At 36.4% G+C, this 21,063-nt stretch overlaps 1 protein-coding gene and 1 long non-coding RNA gene across 4 annotated transcripts in view; both read right to left on the bottom strand.

The window, feature by feature from the left end:
- The window catches only part of TOPBP1 (DNA topoisomerase II binding protein 1), a 76,903-nt gene that overhangs the window by 33,492 nt on the left and 22,348 nt on the right, over positions 1-21,063 (bottom strand). For all 3 annotated transcript variants that reach the window (XM_040232765.1, XM_040232764.1, XM_040232766.1), the window contains 6 exons: positions 11,719-12,059; positions 10,929-11,101; positions 5,336-5,547; positions 3,327-3,613; positions 866-1,039; positions 653-762 (listed from right to left, as the gene is read on the bottom strand). In XM_040232765.1, the coding sequence (XP_040088699.1) occupies positions 653-762; positions 866-1,039; positions 3,327-3,613; positions 5,336-5,547; positions 10,929-11,101; positions 11,719-12,059 (1,297 nt within the window). The remainder of the gene's footprint in view (positions 1-652; positions 763-865; positions 1,040-3,326; positions 3,614-5,335; positions 5,548-10,928; positions 11,102-11,718; positions 12,060-21,063) is intronic.
- LOC120857276 lies at positions 7,199-7,507 on the bottom strand. Its single transcript, XR_005719648.1, has 2 exons — positions 7,384-7,507; positions 7,199-7,350 (listed from the first exon to the last, which is right to left on the bottom strand). It is a non-coding gene; the product is annotated as an uncharacterized LOC120857276 (long non-coding RNA).

Here is a 21,063-nt window from a genome sequence, read left to right on the forward strand (position 1 = left end):
CTAACTATGAAGTGCTGAAAACAAGTGGTCAAGAAAGCGAGTATCACATACAATGAAGGAATACCATCAACTCAGCACTGGCTGGAAGAGGCAAGGATCTTCTCAATCCCTGATACTGATGCCATTTGTGCCAGGGACCTGTCTCTAGCTGGGCTGTCAGGTTGAGAGTGGTTATCTATGCCTCCAAAGTAAAAACAATAGGCATTAAACATCCTCCAAAAGACCATTTTAATTCAGGAGTACTGCAGCACTTAGTAGAACTCACAGAAGGGCTCTAATTTGAAAACCACTAAGAAACATGCTTAAAATCTCTGACCTAAATGTATTAATAAACTCCTTGAAGACAAGGATTTTTTTTTCTAGACTGTACTCATTCATGGATCCCAAATTTTTAGAACAGTGTCACAAAGTATGTTCTCATATATTTGTTAAATATGCCCTAAAACACACATGTAAGAGTGAATTGATATGGGACAGGGTATTTTAAAAGGAGAAGGTAAATTAAACAAAAACTGGATTTTGTAGATACTATGATAAACTATTAATAAAAGGCAAAATAATGGTTTTTTAAAAAAACAGATGCTCACAACAGCTCTAGGTTTCCCTATAAATTGAGTTCATATCACCAACAAAAAAAAGATGTGCCAACTACCTGTAGTCTGCACCTAGAGAGGCTGCAATCCCATTTAGTTCACTCTGCTTCTTACTGAGTTTCTTACTAACACACACCACTACCTTCTGAAGTGGCTTCGGAGTGTCTTCCTGCCCATGGAAAATAAAAGAAACAGATCAATCATTATTATTTTAAATGTTTTTTAAAAAATCTAAAACTTTCTTTTAATATTAATAAGAGATATAGTTCCACCTTTTCTGACTGGGCATCCTTCAGTTGAGGGCTGGCAGAAAGAGCAACAGCATTTCGAGAGCTATTTGCCAAAGCAAGTTTCAGGTTTTTGACGATGACTTCTGAGAGTGGTGTACTCAGTTTCCTTTTCTGCTGGCTGGGACCTCCTGGAGTTTCCAAGGCTGCAAGTGCATCCTGTGTATATGGAGGAGGAGAGAGAGGAAGTGAGGAAAAGGAGGAGAAAAGGAAAGAGAAAGAAGAGGGGAGAGAGGGAAGAGAGAGAGGTAAACAGAAAAAGGAAAGGGGAAAAAAGAGGTAAAGAGAGAAGGGGAATAATCCTCAGTATTAATTGGATTATAGCTTTAACCTCCTCTAGCTTTCCTCCAAACAACAATAAAAAGAATGAAGTATCATCTGTATCTATATAGACAATGAAGAAAACAATTCCATACTGTCCAACAAACTGGTTCAAAGAGACTAAGCAGCTTAGTACATTTTCAGTAGTTTTTTACCACATTTGTCTGATCTTACAGTTGAAATGGCTTAGATGGTAAAGCATCTGCCTACAATGTGGGAGACCTGGGTTTGATCCCTGGGTCAGGAAGATCTCCTGGAGAAGGAAATGGCAACTCACTCTAGTATTCTTGCTTGGAAAATCCCATGGACAGAGGAACCTGGTAGGCTACCAGTCCATGGGGTCGCAGAGAGTCGGATACGACTGAGCAACTTCACAGTTGAAATTGGTTAAAATGATACCAAAAAACAAAACAAATAAGTAAACAAGCAAAAAACACAGAAGGAAACAAGTAAGCAAGGATGGATATAAACTAGACATGAACAATAAGGAGGATTAAAAAGTCATATTGAGCTGAGGATTATGAAAAATCTTCAAAGGTACAAAATATATGCCTATTCCCAAGCAACCCCAATTCCCATGTAAGCACTAGTCACTGCTGTTCAGGACCTGCGCTCATTCTCTTTCCCATCTGAATAGTATTCCATATATACAGCAGAAAGTATTTAGCCAGTGCTCAACTGATGAATATTAACCTTGAACACACACAATGTACACAGGTAAAGGAAGCCATGTAAGCAAAATGCATGCACCAACACTGATATATTCTCATGAGCAAAGCATCAGTGTTTCACCACATACTAGAGAGCACAGGAGATAATCAGATTTTTCTTTTTTGCCCATCTGTTATATCAATTTAAAGACCACTGAGTACAAGGTGAAGTACTATTTTATATATCACAAGAGAGAGACACTATGACTAAAGAGAAACACATTATGACTAAACAATAAAACCTTTAAATGTGTTTTACACCTTCAATGAAACTGTTTCAAAACCATCAGTTTTTCACTGTAAGGTAGAGGAATCATCTCAACAAACAGAAATATTTCTACTATCTTGCCTATTATTATTCCAATTACTATTCAAAGAATATTACTAGCTTTGAGACCTTAGAAATCATCTAGATATGCTCCATAATTTTACAGACAGGGATAATGAAACACAAAGAAGTTGACTTGCCTTAGAAGGACAGTAAGAGGCAAAGCAGAGGCCTGATTCTAGATCTCACAGTTTCCAAACCAGTGCTTTCCCTCTACTTTTTAAAGCATAAGTAGTGTTAAAGTACAAAATGTTACTTCAGAAGAAATCTGATCAAAGATTTAGCTTGGAGAAAACTGTCCCAGGTCAATTTATGTTTATTTTCTGAAGATCAAAAACTTACAAACTTTAAGTCTGCTCCAAAACATACTATGAGTAAAACCACACAATAATTTTGCAAAGGTGCATGGATTAAAAAAAAAAATCACAGTTTGAACAACTATTTGAAAGGCCAAGAACTACTAAAGGAATAGTGAAGAAAATTATCTTTGGGGAATGAAAGAAAGCCATCTGAGAAGGCTGAATTAAACCTTCATTTGTGAATGCATTTTTTAGACAGGGAGCCATATTCCAATGCTCAGAAGATCAAAGAAAGATGCACACTTATCTTTTTAGGACAAAGGATTGAAAGGTAAAGAGATAACATTTTCAGAAGGTGCAACGGATGTACTCCTAGAATCAAAACCTAAGTCCAATGTGTTGATGTAATTTTACAGTTTATGAAAACTATTCATCATACAATTTCACTTGATCCTTACAGTAAATCTGTAAGTTTTCAGTGATGTTATCCTCTTTGCACAAAAGATGGAACTGATGCTCAAATATGTTAAATCATCTGTGAATCATACCGTTCACGACAGATACAGGACTTGAACCCAGATGTCTTGATTTTACACCATATATATCTCTAGCTGTTACCTCAACGCTGGGTATACATAGGGACTCATTACCATGAATCTATTTGCCAACATTTCTGAAGTTACTACTACAAACTAAGTGATGGAGAACTTGGTGCTTTAACTTTATAAACTATAAAACTGTTATCTCCAGAACTGTTATCTCCACTGACTCTTTCTATTAAGCCTCACCTTCACATCAAAGGAAGGCTTGAAGAGTTTGTCCTTGGACAGAAACTTTGACGGCGTATCCAGGTGTAATGAGGGCTCCTTCTGAAGTGACTGTCCTGGGGCCGGGGAGACTGAAGCCTGTCCGGAGTGCTGTGACATCACCATGCGGAAAGCTCTACTCTGGAAGCAGTTCATATCTAAAGGTGTAACGGCTGTTTTCCTCTGAGTTTCCCGATGTGTTACAGGATGCTCTGGAGTATCTGGATTTAGATTCACCGCATTTGTTGTTTCAGTTTCCAAACTTTGTTCTAGAGATTTAAAATGAAAAGAAACAAATGTGAGCCACTGATGATATTTTCTTGTCTCTAAAGAGACATACAAGAAGTGATGTTTTTATCTTCCTATTAGTTTTCATGTGAATTCTTAAGGATATTTCACACCACAAAGCTATATACTTACTTTCAAAGAAACAAACCAGACAATATATTAAAATATATGTTGAGTTAGACAAGCAAATCAACTGAAATAATGAATGAAATTAGATTTCCTGTTTCATCTTGTTATAACTTAAAACATTCTCAATAAACCTCATAATTTGCCCAAAATTATATAAGAAAATGCTGAGTGCCGAAGAATTGATGCTTTCAAATTGTGATGCTGGAGAAGACATTTGAGAGTCCCTTGGACTTCAAGGAGATCAAACCAGTCAATCCTAAAGGAAATCAACCCTAAATATCCATTGGAAGGACTAATGCTGAAGCTGAAGCTCCAATACTTTGGCCACCTGATGTGAAGAGCTGACTCACTGGAAAGACAGAAGGCAAAAGGAGAAGAGGGTGGCAGAGGATGAGATGGTTAGATAGCATCACTGACTCAATGGACATGAGCTTAAGCAAAATCTGGGAGACAGTGAAGGTCAGGAAGGCCTGGTGTGCTGAGTCCATGAGGTCACAAAGAGTCAGACATGACTTAGTGATGGAACAAGAAGAAGTTAATGTCATCTTGGTCAATGGCAGAGTAAAAAGAAAATCCCAATTACATGTACTCAGAGTTAACAACTACAGTCAAGTTTTTAAAAAGTTCTTAATGAGATTTTAACATGACCTAAACATTACTTCGCCTCAGTTGTAAAACTCCCAGGTTGTCTAGAGAAAAGTAATAAGTAATAGCTTTGAGAGCTGTTCCCAAGGTTCCTTAAAGTGTGACCCGGGATGCCATCATGTTATATAAGAGAGGCTACTGGGTCCTCCCATTCTGCCGCCTACCATTTTTCAACATTTATCAAAAACACTTACTAGATGGCTACTCCATGCCAGGTCCAATCTAGACAATGAAAATATATAATTTACAAGATGCATGTACTCCTTGCCTTTTCAGAGCTTATGGCTGAGCAGGGAAACAGGAAAGTAAACTAGAATGGTAACTCTGGGATAAAAGCTACAAAGAGACATGGTGTTATGGCAAGACAAGGCCAGACTTATGAATCAAGGAAGGTTTTTCCAGGGAAAGTGCTATCCAAGCTGGGAGCTAAAAGATAAGGAGGAACAAGCAAGCACAAGGTGGGCAAGAGATAACATGCAGAAGTCTAGGAACAGACTGGAATAGAATAAAATACATAGATAGGGAAAAATCAAATAGGAATAGACAGCACTTTACTCACAGAAGGAACCGTAAGTGGGATCCAAGGTCACATCTTTAGACTTCAAACACTGAGATCCTAGACCACTCCCATACTGTTTTGTACTTTTTAGCTTTCAGATTGTGCCTACACTTGATAGTACAATTATAAATTGAACATTTCTGCTATGAACATACTTATATTGCCCACCCGTCTCCCCAATAATGGGTCACCAACAGTGGCTCATGTTAAAGGGAGAAATCTTAATGACCGGTCTTTAAAACAAGTTTAGCACGTTCATATACCAGAAACCATGGTGTCACAAACAGTCAGACAAGACTTAGCAACTGAACAACAATCCAAGAAACCAAACTATAAAAATATATATAAAATGACAAACAAAAATATTAACCTTCTTTAGATGAATTTTCAATCAGGAAATGGTTTTCATTTGCTCTCTTTCCCAATTTAGCAGACTCCAACAGCCAAGCTATAGTGACTGCTGGTAAATTCCACTTCTTGGCAGCTTCATATTTAGAACCACCTGGCTCTTTCAAAACAAGATGTGTACTGGCAAACATGCCTTTCTTCGCATTGGACTTGCGAACGAAGTATTCCTGAACACTGAAAGTTACGTTTAAAAAAAAGCAAATGGTCATGGCAAAGAATAACATTTCTAATACAATGGTGTTGTCAGAGTTCTAAATATAAGAAAATACTCACATTTGAAGTTGGTTATATTTCTTAAATTAAGCTAATCCTCTTATAATACTTACTCTAGGATAAAAATGTATTGTTAAAATTAAACTTTTTAAAATTAATTATTTAAAAATAAGCAAATTAAACCAGACTTACGAGAAATAACCAGAAAGATCATCTATTTAATTGGTCATTACCCACCTAGCCACCTTGTCTTTCCTCCCAGTAAAAGACATGGAACAACTAGGGGAGCAAAGGATGAGTATGATAACACAACTTCTAGCCCTACACCACAACTTCTCTAAGCATTTTCATGTATATCACTGGATCCTCTCAGTATTTGTGAAATACCGATATTTTACAAGTTATCATAAAGCTACAACCTGGGAAAAGATGCAGGGAAATTAAGTATCTTCCTCAAGATCACCGAGTATTACAGAGAACACCACCATTTGAGCTACAAACAGAAATGTCTTTGTTAACTATCCCACATTTTCCCTAGTACTTTCAAGGATTCATTTTTCACATTTAACCCACTGACCAATTAAGTTGGTACTTATTTTGGTATGAGACGTTGCTCCAATTTTATTGATTTATCTCTTCCTCAATAAGCCGAAACATCACCTTTATCATATACTAAATTCCTGTTTGTATTTAGGTCTATTTCTATGCTTTCTGTCTGTTCACTTAACTTTCTGCTACTTACAGACATATTATTATCTAGTGGGGTTTAGAAAATATATTTAAATAACAATTTTATTTCAGAATTTTTATGACTTTCCTGCTTGCTAATACTTTCTTATGAATTTAAGAATTAGTTTGCTTATTGACCTCTCTAAAAAATTCCTTTATAATGTTTAGTCTTCCTGTCCAAGAACAGGTACATCTTTTATACTCTTCAAGTCCTGTTTCCCTCAATAGCATTTTACAAGTTTCTGTAGCTCTTCCAAGTTTCACTTTCAACTTTTTTCTTAAATCAAAGTATAGCTGACACACAATATTAGTTTAAGGTGTACGATATAGTGACTCAACATTTAAATAGATTACAAAAGATCAATACCAAATCTAATTACATCCCCGTGACTTTTAAATTTTATAAGTGGAATTTTGTACCTCTTAGTCCCCTTCACTAATTTTGCCCAGCCTCTTATTCCCTTCCCTTCTGCTCCTGCTGCTCAATTGCTTCAGTCGTGTCCAACTCTGTGTGACCCCATAGACAACAGCCCACCAGGCTCCCCCGTCCTTGGGATTCTCCAGGCAAGAACACTGGAGTGGGTTGCCATTTCCTCCCTTCTGGTGACCACTAATTTATTCTCTGTATCTATGAGTCTATTTTGGTTTTATTTTGTTCATTCATTTTCTTTCTTTTGAAGATTACATATCATGTTGCTACCTATTTTATCTTTTACTACAGATTCAGTTAGAGATCTCTGTTTTCATTAGCTCTTCTAACTAGCTGCACATATGAAGGTCAGTGACTTCTGTAAATTAGTATTTTACGTAATCAGTTTGCTGAATTTTTCTATGAGCACTGCTTTAGTCTACTGCCATATTTTCTTACTGTTCTTTTCTACAATTTGTTTTTTCCAAAAGCTAATTGTTTAGTATAAGCAAAGTACAGAACACAGCAAAAAAGGAAACATAAGATTCAGTGAACTATCAGAAGGTGAAAACCCTTATTTTCCCCACCCACAACAGAAGACAGACTCCTACCAGTCACTTCAGAACCTCTCCAATATGTCTCTTCTCAGTTACTACCACCTCTCCCCTTCCATGTTAATAGCAGCCACTGTTTGGATATTTATAGTTATCACTTCCTTACTTTACAATGTCATGAACCTCCGTCCATAGTTCATCAGGTACTCATCAGATCTAGTCCCTTAAATCTATTTCTCACTTCCACTGTATAGTCATAAGGGATTTGATTTAGGTCATACATGAATGGTCTAGTGATTTTTTTCTACTTTCTTCAATTTCAGCCTGAATTTGGCAATAAGGAATTCATGATCTGAGCCAGTCAGCTCCTGGTCTTGTTTTTGCTGACTGTATAGAGCTTCTCCATCTTTGGCTGCAAAGAATATAATCAATCTCATTTCGGTGTCGACCATCTGGTGATGTCCATGTGTAGAGTCTTCTCTTGTGTTGCTGGAAGACGGTGTTTGCTATGACCAGTGCATTCTCTTGGCAGAACTCTATTAGCCTTTGCCCTGCTTCATTCTGTACTCCAAGGCCAAATTTGCCTGTTACTCCAGGTGTTTCTTGACTTCCTACTTTTGCATTCCAGTCCCCTATAATGAAAAGGAGATCTTTTTTGGGTGTTAGTACTAGAAGGTCTTGTAAGTCTTCATAGAACTGTTCAACTTCAGCTTCTTCAGCGTTACTGGTTGGGGCATAGACTTGGATTACCGTGATATTGAATGGTTTGCCTTGGAAACGAACAGAGATCATTCTGTCATTTTTGAGATTGCATCCAAGTACTGCATTTCGGACTCTTTTGTTGACTGATGGCTACGCCATTTTTTCTAAGGAACTCCTGCCCACAGTAGTAGATATAAAGGCCCATCTAGTCAAGGCTATGGTTTTTCCAGTGGTCATGTATGGATGTGAGAGTTGGACTATAAAGAAAGCTGAGCACCGAAGAACTGATGCTTTTGAACTGTGGTGCTGGAGAAGACTCTTGAGAGTCCCTTGGACTGCAAGGAAATCCAACCAGTCCATCCTAAAGGAGATCAGTCCTGGGTGTTCATTGGAAGGACTGATCTTGGAGCTGAAACTCCAATACTTTGGCCACCTGATGGGAAGAGCTGACTCATCTGAAAAGACCCTGATGCTGGGAAAGACTGCGGGCAGGAGGAGAAGGGGACGACAGGATGAAATGGTTGGATGGCATCACCGACTCAATGGACATGGGTTTGGGTGGACTCTGGGAGTTGGTGACGGACAGGGAGGCCTGGCATGCTGTGGTTCATGGGGTTGCAAAGAGTCGGACACGACTGAGCGACTGAACTGGACTTCCTTACTTTGCTTTATTTTTATCACTTCCCACCCTTAAACACTACATTTCATTTTTTATGTCTTTTGGCTTCCAGGTTCCCTCTTCTTTCCATGCCCCCCTTTATATTTGTTGAAGATACTGGATCATGAGGTTTCATTATTTTGATAAGACTGTTTCAAGATGGTTGTATATTATTCATAAGGAGGCATATGTCTAGTTTTCTCTTTATTATGTGAATGTTGGTTTTCAATATCTAGATTCTTCCATTTATTAGGAGTCAAAATTTTACCATTTCTTCTTCACTTATTTGTTGGAATACCTCTATAAAGGGAAACTTTGTCTTATCTATTATTATGGATACAGTCTGATACAGACTGTACAGGAAGGCAGAATAAATACCAGATCCTTTCTCCTCATTTACCAGCTTTCAAAAATAATGAGTTGTTTCCTAGCATCCTTCAAACATGGCCAATTAGCTTAGTTTTTTGGTGCCACTATGAAGTCATGATTGAAATATTATTTGATGATGTCTGGAGCCACTGCTGCTATTGACATTTTTCCTGTCTTTGGCCAGTGGCGGTCCTTTTGACACAACCCTTTGTAGTGCAATAATATATTTGTTCTCCATTCTGACAAAAGGTTCCAGACTCACTGGTATCTTTTCTGCCCCAGACGTAGAACTGATCATTTCTTTGAGCTTTAGTTTCTTTTAGTGGGAAATGGTATTTTAAGGTCACAATGTGGGTACTGGTGTTGCTTGTTACTATTGGGTTGACAATGATATCCAGGCTTATAAATGGTTTTGAATTCCTCTTTGAACCAAGAGTTATTAAAAAGTTCTAAAATGTCCAGTTGATACAGTCTTCATTTTGCATTTCTACTATTCATTTCTAATTTTTTTAGAAATTAGAAACCTTCAGTGTAAATAGCATTCTTTATTTACAACATGCTTTCCCCTGTTTCATGCCTTTCAATTTGAATTCAAATTTGTCTGATAATAAAATTGTACCCCTCTCCTTTCTTTTCATGTATCTTTGCCCATCTTTACTTTTTTCCCCAAATGTTCTGAATCACTTTGGTTTAGGTGTGGCTCTTGTTTAAAAGTATTTAAAGTATTTATAATATTATAAATTTATAATATTTCATGATATAATCTAAAAGAACTTTTCCTTTAATGTGAAAGTTAGTTCATTTATAATTATTTAGGTAACAGTTTTCTACTTTTTTTTTTTCCTATCTTTTTTTTTTTTTTTTTACTTTATTTTACTTTGCAATACTGTATTGGATTTGCCATACCTTGACATGAATCCACCACGGGTGTACATGCGTTCCCAAATATGAACCCCCCTCCCACCTCCCTTCCCATAAGAAAAGCAGTGCTTAAAGGAAAGTTCATAGCAGTACAAGCATACCTCAAGAAACAAGAAAAAAGTCAAATAAATAACCTAACTCAAACAACTAGAAAAGGAAGAAATGGAGAACCCCAGAGTTAGTAGAAGGAAAGAAATCTTAAAAATTAGGGCAGAAATAAATGCAAAAGAAACAAAAGAGACCATAGCAAAAATCAACAAAGCAAAAAGCTGGTTCTTTGAAAGGATAAATAAAATTGACAAACCATTAGCCAGACTCATCAAGAAACAAAGAGAGAAAAATCAAATCAATAAAATTAGAAATGAAAATAGAGAGATCACAACAGACAACACAGAAATACAAACTATCATGAGACTACTATCAGCAATTATATGCCAATAAAATGGACAATGTGGAAGAAATGGACAAATTCTTAGAAAAGTACAACTTTCCAAAACTGAACCAGGAAGAAATAGAAAATCTTAACAGACCCATCACAAGCAAGGAAATTGAAACTGTAATCAGAAATCTTCTACTTTTTTTTTAAACAGCCACCATTATAGTTCACTTAGGGGTTGGGCTAATTTGGATTCTAGAACTTTTAAAATCATTTTCTTTCTCCCAAAGTATTCATTATTTCTGCTTAGCACTGTACTGCAGAGAAACAATTAATGTATACTGAAAATACGGCACACAGAAGGAAATAACACTGAGACAAGCAGTATCTTTAAATAGTCCTTTTCCTGGTAGGTAAGCATTAATACCTGTAGTCTTAATACTTGCTAAGTACCTGTCTAACAGCATTCTCTCCCTTCCACTTTAAGCCACCACATCAGATACACAACACACTCCTTATAAATATTGTTAAGACATCCAGCAAAATGTTAATTTGTATGCTTTTCAGTAAGTAAAAACAAATAATACATATACCAAGATGGCAGGTACTAAAAATACTACATACCTGGCTCCAAGGTGATTTGCTAAGAATGTCAATGAGTCTTTTTCAGCTCCTACACATTGGCTGAATGAAAGAACACAATCCTCTAAAGGAGTCATTCCTGCCATAACTGGAATTGGTGTGAAGAGAGGATTTGACTTTGGATCAATTAAAGTCTGGTAGTCTATACAAGTTACCTTTTAAAAACAAGAAAAACATCATCAACCTGAAATAAGCAATTAGTGGTTAACACTGGTTCAGTTACAGTGAAAGGCAATATTGCTTTAATATAAATGTGTATATGCTCATTCACAATACATTTAAAATTATAACATTAAAATGTATCAGTCATTATATAGGATATTAAAATCAGTCAGATTTATCATTGAATTTCCTAAATATTGCTTTAGATTTAATTTCTTCCAATGTAGTTATCATTTTTTCCTCAAGTCTTGGAAAGTTGAAAAAGTCAATGGTTGAAATTATCATTGATAAGCCAACAAGATGCAATAATACAAAAGTGCATGTCACGCGTTGGTAGTAAGAAAACAGGGAAAACCTAAATATGAGAAGACCTGGAGTCACTTTCCTAGGAAAGAATGCTGCTGATGTAGCCCCTCTATTCTATCAGAATTAGGACCAAGAAGCTTGCATATTTTATTGTTTATAATTTCCTTTGCTAAAAGCAAAATCCAGACAGTGCCCAAACCCAAATACCAGTCTACCAAAACTAAAGTGCCAAAGATATAAACATTCTCTCTTAGCTCCAGACATCCTTCAATACAACATTTGAACTGATGCGGTGTTTCCTTACCAGCCATGTGTTTGTTACAACTTCTCCCACAGTCGCCTGCACTTCACACCCCAGGAGAGGAACCACAGCATAATCAGCAACAACTCTGCTCTGAAGGGACACAATTTTTCCAGCATTTTCTCTTATGATGGCTGCAATATTAGATTCATTTTCATTACCAAAACCCAAAACTAGGAAACTCTTTTGGCTAAATAAACCTTCTTCGGTAATTGTAGAAACATCAGGGAGGCAATGACTGATGGAAGACTGGTGTTCTTGCAGAGAAATATGAGTAGAATCATTAAGGGGCTCCACATGAGTATAGTCACTGCAGAGCCCAACTTCGGACTTGGCAACTTCAACTGGAAAAGAAAAAGAAATGTTTTCTAACAGGTAATTTACTTTATAAAGTTTATCTCCTAGTAAGGATATAAAGGTAACAGGGAACCTGAGAACAGTGACCACAATTACAAAACTAAGGCTTTATAAGTATACAATGAAGAAAGAATAGGACCTACCCCATACTCTGGGTTCCCAAGACAGCAATGAGTATTACCATCCTGGGATAAGAGCAATCATGTTAGTATATTAGGTATTCCTAGTGTACTAGAAAATTATGAGGCTCCAGTAACTCGAAAATCATGAAGCTCCAATAACTCCACAAGGGGTTTCCCTTGTGGCTCCACTGGTAAAGACTCTACCTGCAATGCAGGAGACCTGAATTCAGTTCCTGGGTGGGAAGATCTGGAGGAGGGAAAGGCCACCCATTCCAGTATTCTGGCCTGGAGAATTCCACGGACAGTCCGTGGGGTCGCAAAGAGTCAAACATAACTGAGCAACTTTCAGAATTTTCCAAGCCCTGCTTCATGGGATTCCAACAAGCCTGAAAGCTATTCAAAGATTCTTTTCTATTTACATAGAGTTAGTTGCTCAGCTGTGTCTGACTTTTTGTGACCCCATGCACTACAGTCTACCAGGCTTCTCTGTCCATGGGATTCTCCAGACAAGAACACTGGAGTGAGTTGCCATTTCCTTCTGGGGATTTTCCCGACCCAGGAAATTGAACCTGGGTCTCCCACATTCCAGGCAGATTCTTTACCATCAGAGCCACCAGGGACATAGGCACTGTACTTAAGTGCTTTTCGTGCATGTAATTAATGCTTAGGATAATATAAGGCTAGTTCTATTGCTGTGTCTACACCCATCCTTCAAGAAGAATGTCAGGTCTAAGGAGGTTATGTAATTTCTCTAAGGTCACACAGTTATTAGCTGGCAGAAATGAGACATAAACCAAAGTCTGTCTGACTCCAGGGTCCATAACATTATGTTATAGTTGTTCTAGTTGCTAAGTCGTGGCCCACTCTTTTCCAACTCCATGGACTATAGCCAGCCAGGATCCTCTGTTCATGGGATTTCCCAGGCAAAAACACTGAAGTGGGTTGCCATTTCCTTCTCCAGGGGAATCTTCCTGACCTAGGGATTGAACCCACATCTCCTGCACAGCAGGTGGATTCTTTACTGCTGAGCCACCAGGGAAGCCATCTTCTTATTTCTATCCTCATCTCCAATAGGCAGGACTCTCTTCACTTTAATTACTGTATATGGCTGTGTGCGTATATGTACATATATACATATATAAATGATTCTTTACACTTTTAAACTAATGACTGTATATACACATGCATACAGTCATTAGTTGAAAAGTGAAAAGTCATGCTTATTGGAGAAAAGTATATAGTGTGTGTGTATATATATGTGTGTGTATATATATATATATATATAAAGTATGTATATACACACTTTAATTTCTACTTAATGTAAGTATTTAAATTGCTCTGAGACTCTGAAGAAGCTGTTCTGTCTAGAGCATTTACTGATCAGTATGTCAGGAGACTCTCTGACCTTCAGTTTCATACTGTAAAGAATAAAGGATAACAGTGTATCTATAATTTAGAGCGATGCATTCCCAATGGCTCAGCAGGTAAACAATCTGCCTGCAATGCAAGAGATTCAGGAGACTAGGGTTTAATCCTGGGTCAGGAGTTCCCCTGAAAGAGGAAATGGCTACTCACTCCAGTATTCTTGCCTGAAAAATGCCAGGAAAGAGGAGCCTGGAAGGCCACAAGTCTAAAGGGTCACAAAGAGTCAGACATGACTGAGCACACATGAGGATGAGTAAGCCTGGGTGGAAATAAAGGTTACATGATACCATAAAGCATTTAGAGAGTAGTTGTAAAATGTATAATATAAAATGTAAAAACACATTTTTTTTTGCATTAAAATTGCTCACAATCACATCTAGGAGGAAAAAAACAACTTTGTTTGATGTTTCTGTGTAATCGGTGAGGTGGCAAGAAGAAAGAAGCCCAGGGAAATTTTAGACTACTACAGTAAAAACTGGAGAAGGAAATGGCAACCCACTTCAGTATTCTTGCTTGGAAAATTCCACAGACAGAGGAGCCCAGTGGGCTATAATCCGTGGGGTCACAGAGCTGGCCATGACTGAACACATCAGTACATACTATAAAAACAAACTAGAAATACTATGTTCTTATAAATTATAAGTAAAACCCTGAAGTTATTAAAGGTTCAGAATAAAATAACACATTTTATAGCAGTTCATTTACCAATAGAACCCTCTTTTCAAACAGATGTCATTCAGAAGCCTAACAGACACTTTTTGATAGCTTTTTCAATATGAAATAAACACTTAATTACATTCTTTCAAAGGTACTCAGGGATTCACTGAGATTTAATATCACCAAATCCTTTCAAAGTCAGTACACTACTAGCTGCTTCAGAAAAGAAGATCTGAGAAACTAATTGCCTGACTCCAACAAGCACTCTTGTTGAAGGATAGCACATAAAACTGCTTCCAGTCAATAGGTGGTCTTTTTGTACTAAAACATCCTAAAAAATGAGGATGATCTGATATGATACACTACTAAAGCATGAGCAAATGATCTGACAAAAATCATTTTGCAGAACAACACGAACAGTGTGGATTATTAAATGTTGTTTTAAGCTTTAAAAAAAAGGAAAATTGAAATTCCCTAAACTATTTCAGAAATAAATAAAAATATGGCCAGCTAGACATGCAGAACCCTCTCACCATAAAACACCTAAAAATAGAGAATGAAATATTAAAGGTATCATTATAAATGCAAAGCTGAGTTTGCAAAAAAGCAACGTAAATTCTCAAAGGTTAAAAATGAAGTGGTAACATGAATCCAGAGCATTAAGTAATCACTAAAGGTAATAATTACCATCTATTTTGGCAGTGACCAACACCCTTAGGATTTAAGGATGTCATGTGGAGGGACAGGAGTCAAGCCTTTTATCCCACACTAATTAGAGGTGGGGCAGAGTATACCCTTCCACTCAGAAACCCTAAAGGAAGATGCCTTCAGTAAAAATGTCCATCAAAAACCAATCAACCACCACTACGTTCACCCTGCAAAGAGATGAGAAGTACACGATTTTGGCTTTTAGTGGGTGGGGAGGGGTTTGTCAACACATCTCTATTGGGAATCTGTCATCATAGGCTGGTCCTCAGAGTAGGTTAGGGCCTGATGTTGGGAAATTCCTAGGCTCCTGGCAGGTTTAAACATAAACTTTATCTGGAGGACCAAACTCTCTTCCCAGGCTTCTTAGAACCTCAAGTCCTAACGAGAAAGAGTTTATATAATAAATATCACAAAACACATGAGGAAGCCAAGCATCATGAACAACAATCAGGAGAACTACCCCTGTTCTTCATTCATATGTTGCAACAGGTTTAAAATGTCTCAAGAAATAAAGCAAAAAACCCCCACAAACACAGAACACCACACTACTGAAAGAACTAGGACTTCTACGAACTGAAAAAATACTGAAATTGAAAGTTTAATGGATGGGTTAAACATGTTAAGCAATAGCTAAACAGAAAAATAGTGTTTTAGAAGGAAAATCTGAAGAAATTACATATAATAAATAATAAACAAAAACATGAAATTAGAAGGTCAGATTAAGGACACAGAGCTAAAGGGGAGTTACAGAATATAGAGAATGAAGGAAAGCAGTATTCAAAGACATAATAGATGAAAAATTTTAAAAACTAATAAAGGGAAAAAAAACCTCACTAATTCTCTGATTCAAAAAGCACAATGACTTGCAAATAAGACAAATAAATGGTAAAACTCCAGGACACAAAAAATAAAAGGTATTAAAAATAGAGAAAAATAGATGCTGCTGCTGTTTAGCCGCTAAGCTGTGTCAGACTCTTTTGCGACTCCATGGACTGCAGCCTGCCAAGTTCCTCTACCCATGGATTTTTGCAGGCATAAACACTGGAGCAGGTTGCCATTTGCTACTTCAGGGGAACTTTCCAACTCAGGGATCAAACCCTCATCTTTTCTGTCTCTTGCACTGGCAGGATTCTTAACCATTAGCACCACCAAACAGAGAAAAAAAGATTTCCTACAAAAGAATGACAAGTAAGCTGACATCTGACTTCTTAATCAGCAGTCATGGAAACAGATGACAAAGAAAAAATATCTCCCAAGAGCTCTGACAAATTAACTGTCTAGAACTGTCTTTTAAGGACAAGGGAAAATAAAGACATTAACAGAAACTGAAGAAATTTCCAAAGGATATATCTTAAGAAAAAAGAAAATTATTCCAAAGGAGAGAGATCAGATGCAATAAGGAATAAGGAGCAAAGTAGTAGCTAAATATAAAAAACAATTCCTGAATATAGAAAACAACAATGCCTAATTGTGGGATTAAAGGACAATGAAAATACAAGACAAAATCACATAAGCTGAATATATTAATGAGTGCATGTGTAGAAGGTATGGTTGGTAGTGATGCTGAAGATAAATGTTATAAGGTCCTTATATTATTCATAAGAAAGACAAAAATTCTAATTAATTTAAAATTTTAAGCTATGAGGTACATTAGATTTTCAAGGGTAAACACTGAAAACATAAAATAGTATATATAAGCTTCGAAATCAGTAGAGGGAAAGATGCAGAATTGGGAGTGTGATTTGGGGAAGGAAAAGGCAAGCTCAACCCATCCAAAAGACAAAAATGTTAAAACAAACGAAAAACAAGGAAGCATGGAAAAATCGGACAAATAGCACAGAACAAGAGGGTAGAAAATAATCAAAATATATCACAAATGACAATAAATGTAAATCAACCAATTTTCAATTAAAAGAAAGTCATACTAAAAAAATACCTATGTGAACAGGTATAGGTGTTCTAATATCAGATAAAATAGATCTTAAGTAAAATAAAAATTAGGAAAATGAGGATCACCATGTAATAAAACTTCAAAATACACACAAAAGAACTGAATGTGACAGAACTGCATGGAAAAAGTGACAGTCACCATTACAACAGAGAAGTTCCTAAACACCTCACAGACCAAAGATATGATAAAATTAGAAAATATTAAGAACAGAACTACTTTGGCGACCTGATGCAAAGAATAAACTCATTAGAAAAGACCCTAAAGCTGGGAAAAATTGGAGGTAAAAAGAGAAAGGTGCAGCAGAGGATGAGATGGCCAGACAGCATCACTGACTTAATGGATACACGAGTTTGCGCAAACTCCAGGAGATAGTGAATGACAGGAAAGCCTGGAGTGCTGCAGTCCATGGGCTGGCAGAGTCAGAGACGACTCTGCGAGTGAGTAACAACAATAACAAATTACAAAAATTCTACATAAAAGATCTTTTGGGACCTCCCTGGTGGTAAAGTAGGTAAGAATCCGCCTGCCAAAGCAGGGGACACGGGTCTGATTCCTGGTCCGGGAAGAGTCCACATGCTATGGGCAACTGAAGTCCATGTGCCACAGCTACTGAGCCCATGCCACAACTGCTAGAACCCAAGTGCTCGAGAACCTGTGCTCCATAGGAGAAGGCACTGGAAGGAGGAGCCCACGCACTGCAATGAGAAGCCTGTGCACCGCAACTAGAGCAGCCTTTCCTCTCCAAAACTAGAGAAAGCCTGTGCGCAGCAATGAAGACCCAGTGTGATCAAAATATAAAATAATTTTTTAAAAAACTTTTGAAATACAACTAGTTGAGTGAGTACTTTCAGAGAAATCTATTGACATACTTAGATTAAAAGACTACCAAAAAAAAAAAAAAAAAAGAAAGCAAATCGTGCAACTCAAGAAATCAGAGGAAAAAAGAATAAATTTATGAATCAAGTTAGTTTGCTAAAAAGACTAATAAAATTAGCCATTAAGCTTCCTAGAAAACACAGCTTACAAAAATTGATTCAGAAAAAAACAGAACTGAACAGTCTTATATCCATTAAGTGAATTAGTACTGTAAGTTTTCCTACAAAGAAACACTCGGCCCAAATAGACAGATTCGTTTCATCACACATTCAAGGATAGGGAACCCCAATGTTACACAAACTCTGAGACTTAAAAAAAAAAGGAAAAAAATAACCCCACAATTTACCACAAACTCTGAGATTTTTTAAAAAAGAAAGAATAATCCCCTAATCCATTTTATCAATTAATAACAAAATCCAACAAAGATAACGGAAAAAGGAAAAGTATAGGTCAGTATCACACTGAGTAGATAAAAGCCTAAATCAAATATTAGCAAACTAAATATAGTAATGTGTAAAAAAGATGAATATATCACTTCCAGAAGAATTTAAACTTGATTTGACAATATAAAATCTACTAATACAATTTATCACACCAAGAAGGAAAAACCATATGATAATTCCAATGAGCAGAGGAAAAGTACGTAATACCCAGATCAAAGCTCTAAAGAATAAAAACAAAACTTTTATGAGAAAACGTATGAGAAAGTTTCATGACTACCTTTGGCAATGATTTCTTAATTATGACACCAAAAACACAAGCAATGAGAAAAAAACAGATAAACTGGACTTCATCACAATTAAAACTTTCATCTACCAAAGAACACAATGTGAAAATGCTACCCAAAGAAGGGGGAAAATATATACAAATCAAATAATAACTGATAAGAGATCAATATTCAGAATATATAAAGAACGCCTACTACTCAAGAACAAACAAAAGGCAACCCAACTGAATAAACATTTCTCCAAAGAAGATATATAGATGGCCAATAAAAGCAGGCAATGATGCACAACATCACTAATCACGGAAATGAAAATCAAAACCATCAGTGAGATATCACTTCAAATCCATTAGGATGACTTTCATTATGAAAAAAAAAAAATACAGTATGTTCTAAGGATGTAGAGAAACTGGAACCTCTGTGCACAGCTGGTGAAGATGTAAAGTAGTTCAGCACTGTGGAAAACAGCAAGATGGTTTCCCAAAAAGTTGAACATAGAATTACCATGACTTATCAATTCCAGCTCTGAGACTATATCTAAAGAACTGAAAGCAGGGACTTGAACAGATATATGTACACCAATGTTCACAGCACCATAATTTACAACAGCCAAAGGTAGAGACAACTCAAGTGTCCATCAACAGAAAATGGAACAGACAATTCCAACATACAATGGAGTATTATCCAACTTTAATAAGGAATGATACTCTGACACATGTTAAAACATGGCCTTGAGGACATAATGCTAAATGAAATAAGCCAGACACAAAAGGTATTGTCTTGAGACCATGTATATGAGCTACCTAGAATAGTCAAATTCATAGAGACAGAAATTTAACGGTGGTTGCCAGGAGACAGGTTGAAGGAGGAATACAGAGTTACTATTTAAGGCCTATAAAGTTTCAGTTTGGGAAGATAAAGTTCTGGCATGGATGGTAAGGATGGTGGCAAAACTATGTGAATATAATTAATACCAATAAACTGTATATCTAAGGATGGTTAAAATGGTAAATTTTATGTCAGACATATTTTACCACAATTTTTTAAAAACTCAATACCCAAAATGTTCTTATTCAAAATGTTTTATTCTTATATACCAGTAAAATATAATTTTAAGAATTAAAATATCAAATGAACAGACACAAAACACAAAAAAATAGAGATAGTTGTAACATGGCATGTCTAGTATCTTATGACTCCAGTTACACTTTATTGAAAAACATAAACTGTATGCTGATATTCTACATTCATGGATAGGAAGATCTTTTCATTGTAAAGATGTCAATCCTGCTCCAAATTATAAATTCAATACAATCTCAACCAAATTCCCATACAGATTTATTCAAACTGACAAATTAACTTTAAAAATTTATATAGAAGCAAAAGTCCAAGAATATGTAAGAAACTTTTGTAAAGAAAACTGGAGGGCCAGGCTATTAAAATAAGATGGTTTATCAGTGAAGCATCTCAGTGGAACAGAATAAAAAGCCTAAACATAGATCCCCACTTAACAGACCCTTAATAAATGACAGGGGCAACAGGGCAAATTACTTGAGAAAGGATGGCCTATTCAAAAAAAGTTTGAGAATAAGTGATTATTTACACTGACAATTTGAATGCTTCTTATCAAGTGCAAAAATCAACTCCATGTGGACTGAAGACGAAATGTGAAAAAGCAAAACTTTAAGACTTTTAAAATACAACTTTATGACTTTCAGATAGGAAAACTTACATACAACAGAAAAGCACAAACCACGAAATAATGGATTAAAAACCCTACTTTAGAGGAAACTCAAACAGGGGCTCTGTATCAACCTAGAGGGGTGGGATGGGGAAGGAGATGGGAGGGAGTTTCAAAAGGGAGGGGATATATGTATACCTATGGCTGATTCATGTCGATGATTTGACAGAAAACAGCAAAACTGTGTAAAGTGATTATTCTTCAATAAAAAAATAAATAAAACAAAATTATAGCCAAATAACACTCAAAACGATGCTCTACCTTATCAGCAATGTTATAAAATTAAAACCACAATGAGATCCCTCTCTATACCCATCAAATAAATAAGAATTTCAAGCCTTTTGAGAAACACTAAATGTTGAAAGGATGTGCAACAACAGGAACCCTTACTATTGTTCTAATATCAAGTGGTAAACTAAAACACTCCAGAAAGCAATATGCTTCATGTAAGAAAGTGGAAGACATACTTATCCCAGGAATCAGTCATCCCACCCTAGAGAAATTCTTGCTCACGTGTACAGAGACACACACAAGAACAATTTCAGCAGTACTGTTTGTTATTAGAAAACAAAACAAAAAACCACAATAAAAATCTCCTCAGGAAGGGCAATAGATAAACTATGGCATGTTCATATACCAGTGTGATATATTCATAACCAGTTACTAGGATGAGATGAGTATCTTACATGTTTAGGGTAGGGTAGCAAAAGAGTACATATCATGTATGATTTATATAAGTTCAAATACACACAAAACAAAACAGTATGTATATTACTTACATATATAT

This window comes from Oryx dammah, unplaced genomic scaffold (assembly GCF_014754425.2).
Source record: "Oryx dammah isolate SB20612 unplaced genomic scaffold, SCBI_Odam_1.1 HiC_scaffold_2, whole genome shotgun sequence".
Lineage (NCBI taxonomy): Eukaryota > Metazoa > Chordata > Mammalia > Artiodactyla > Bovidae > Oryx > Oryx dammah.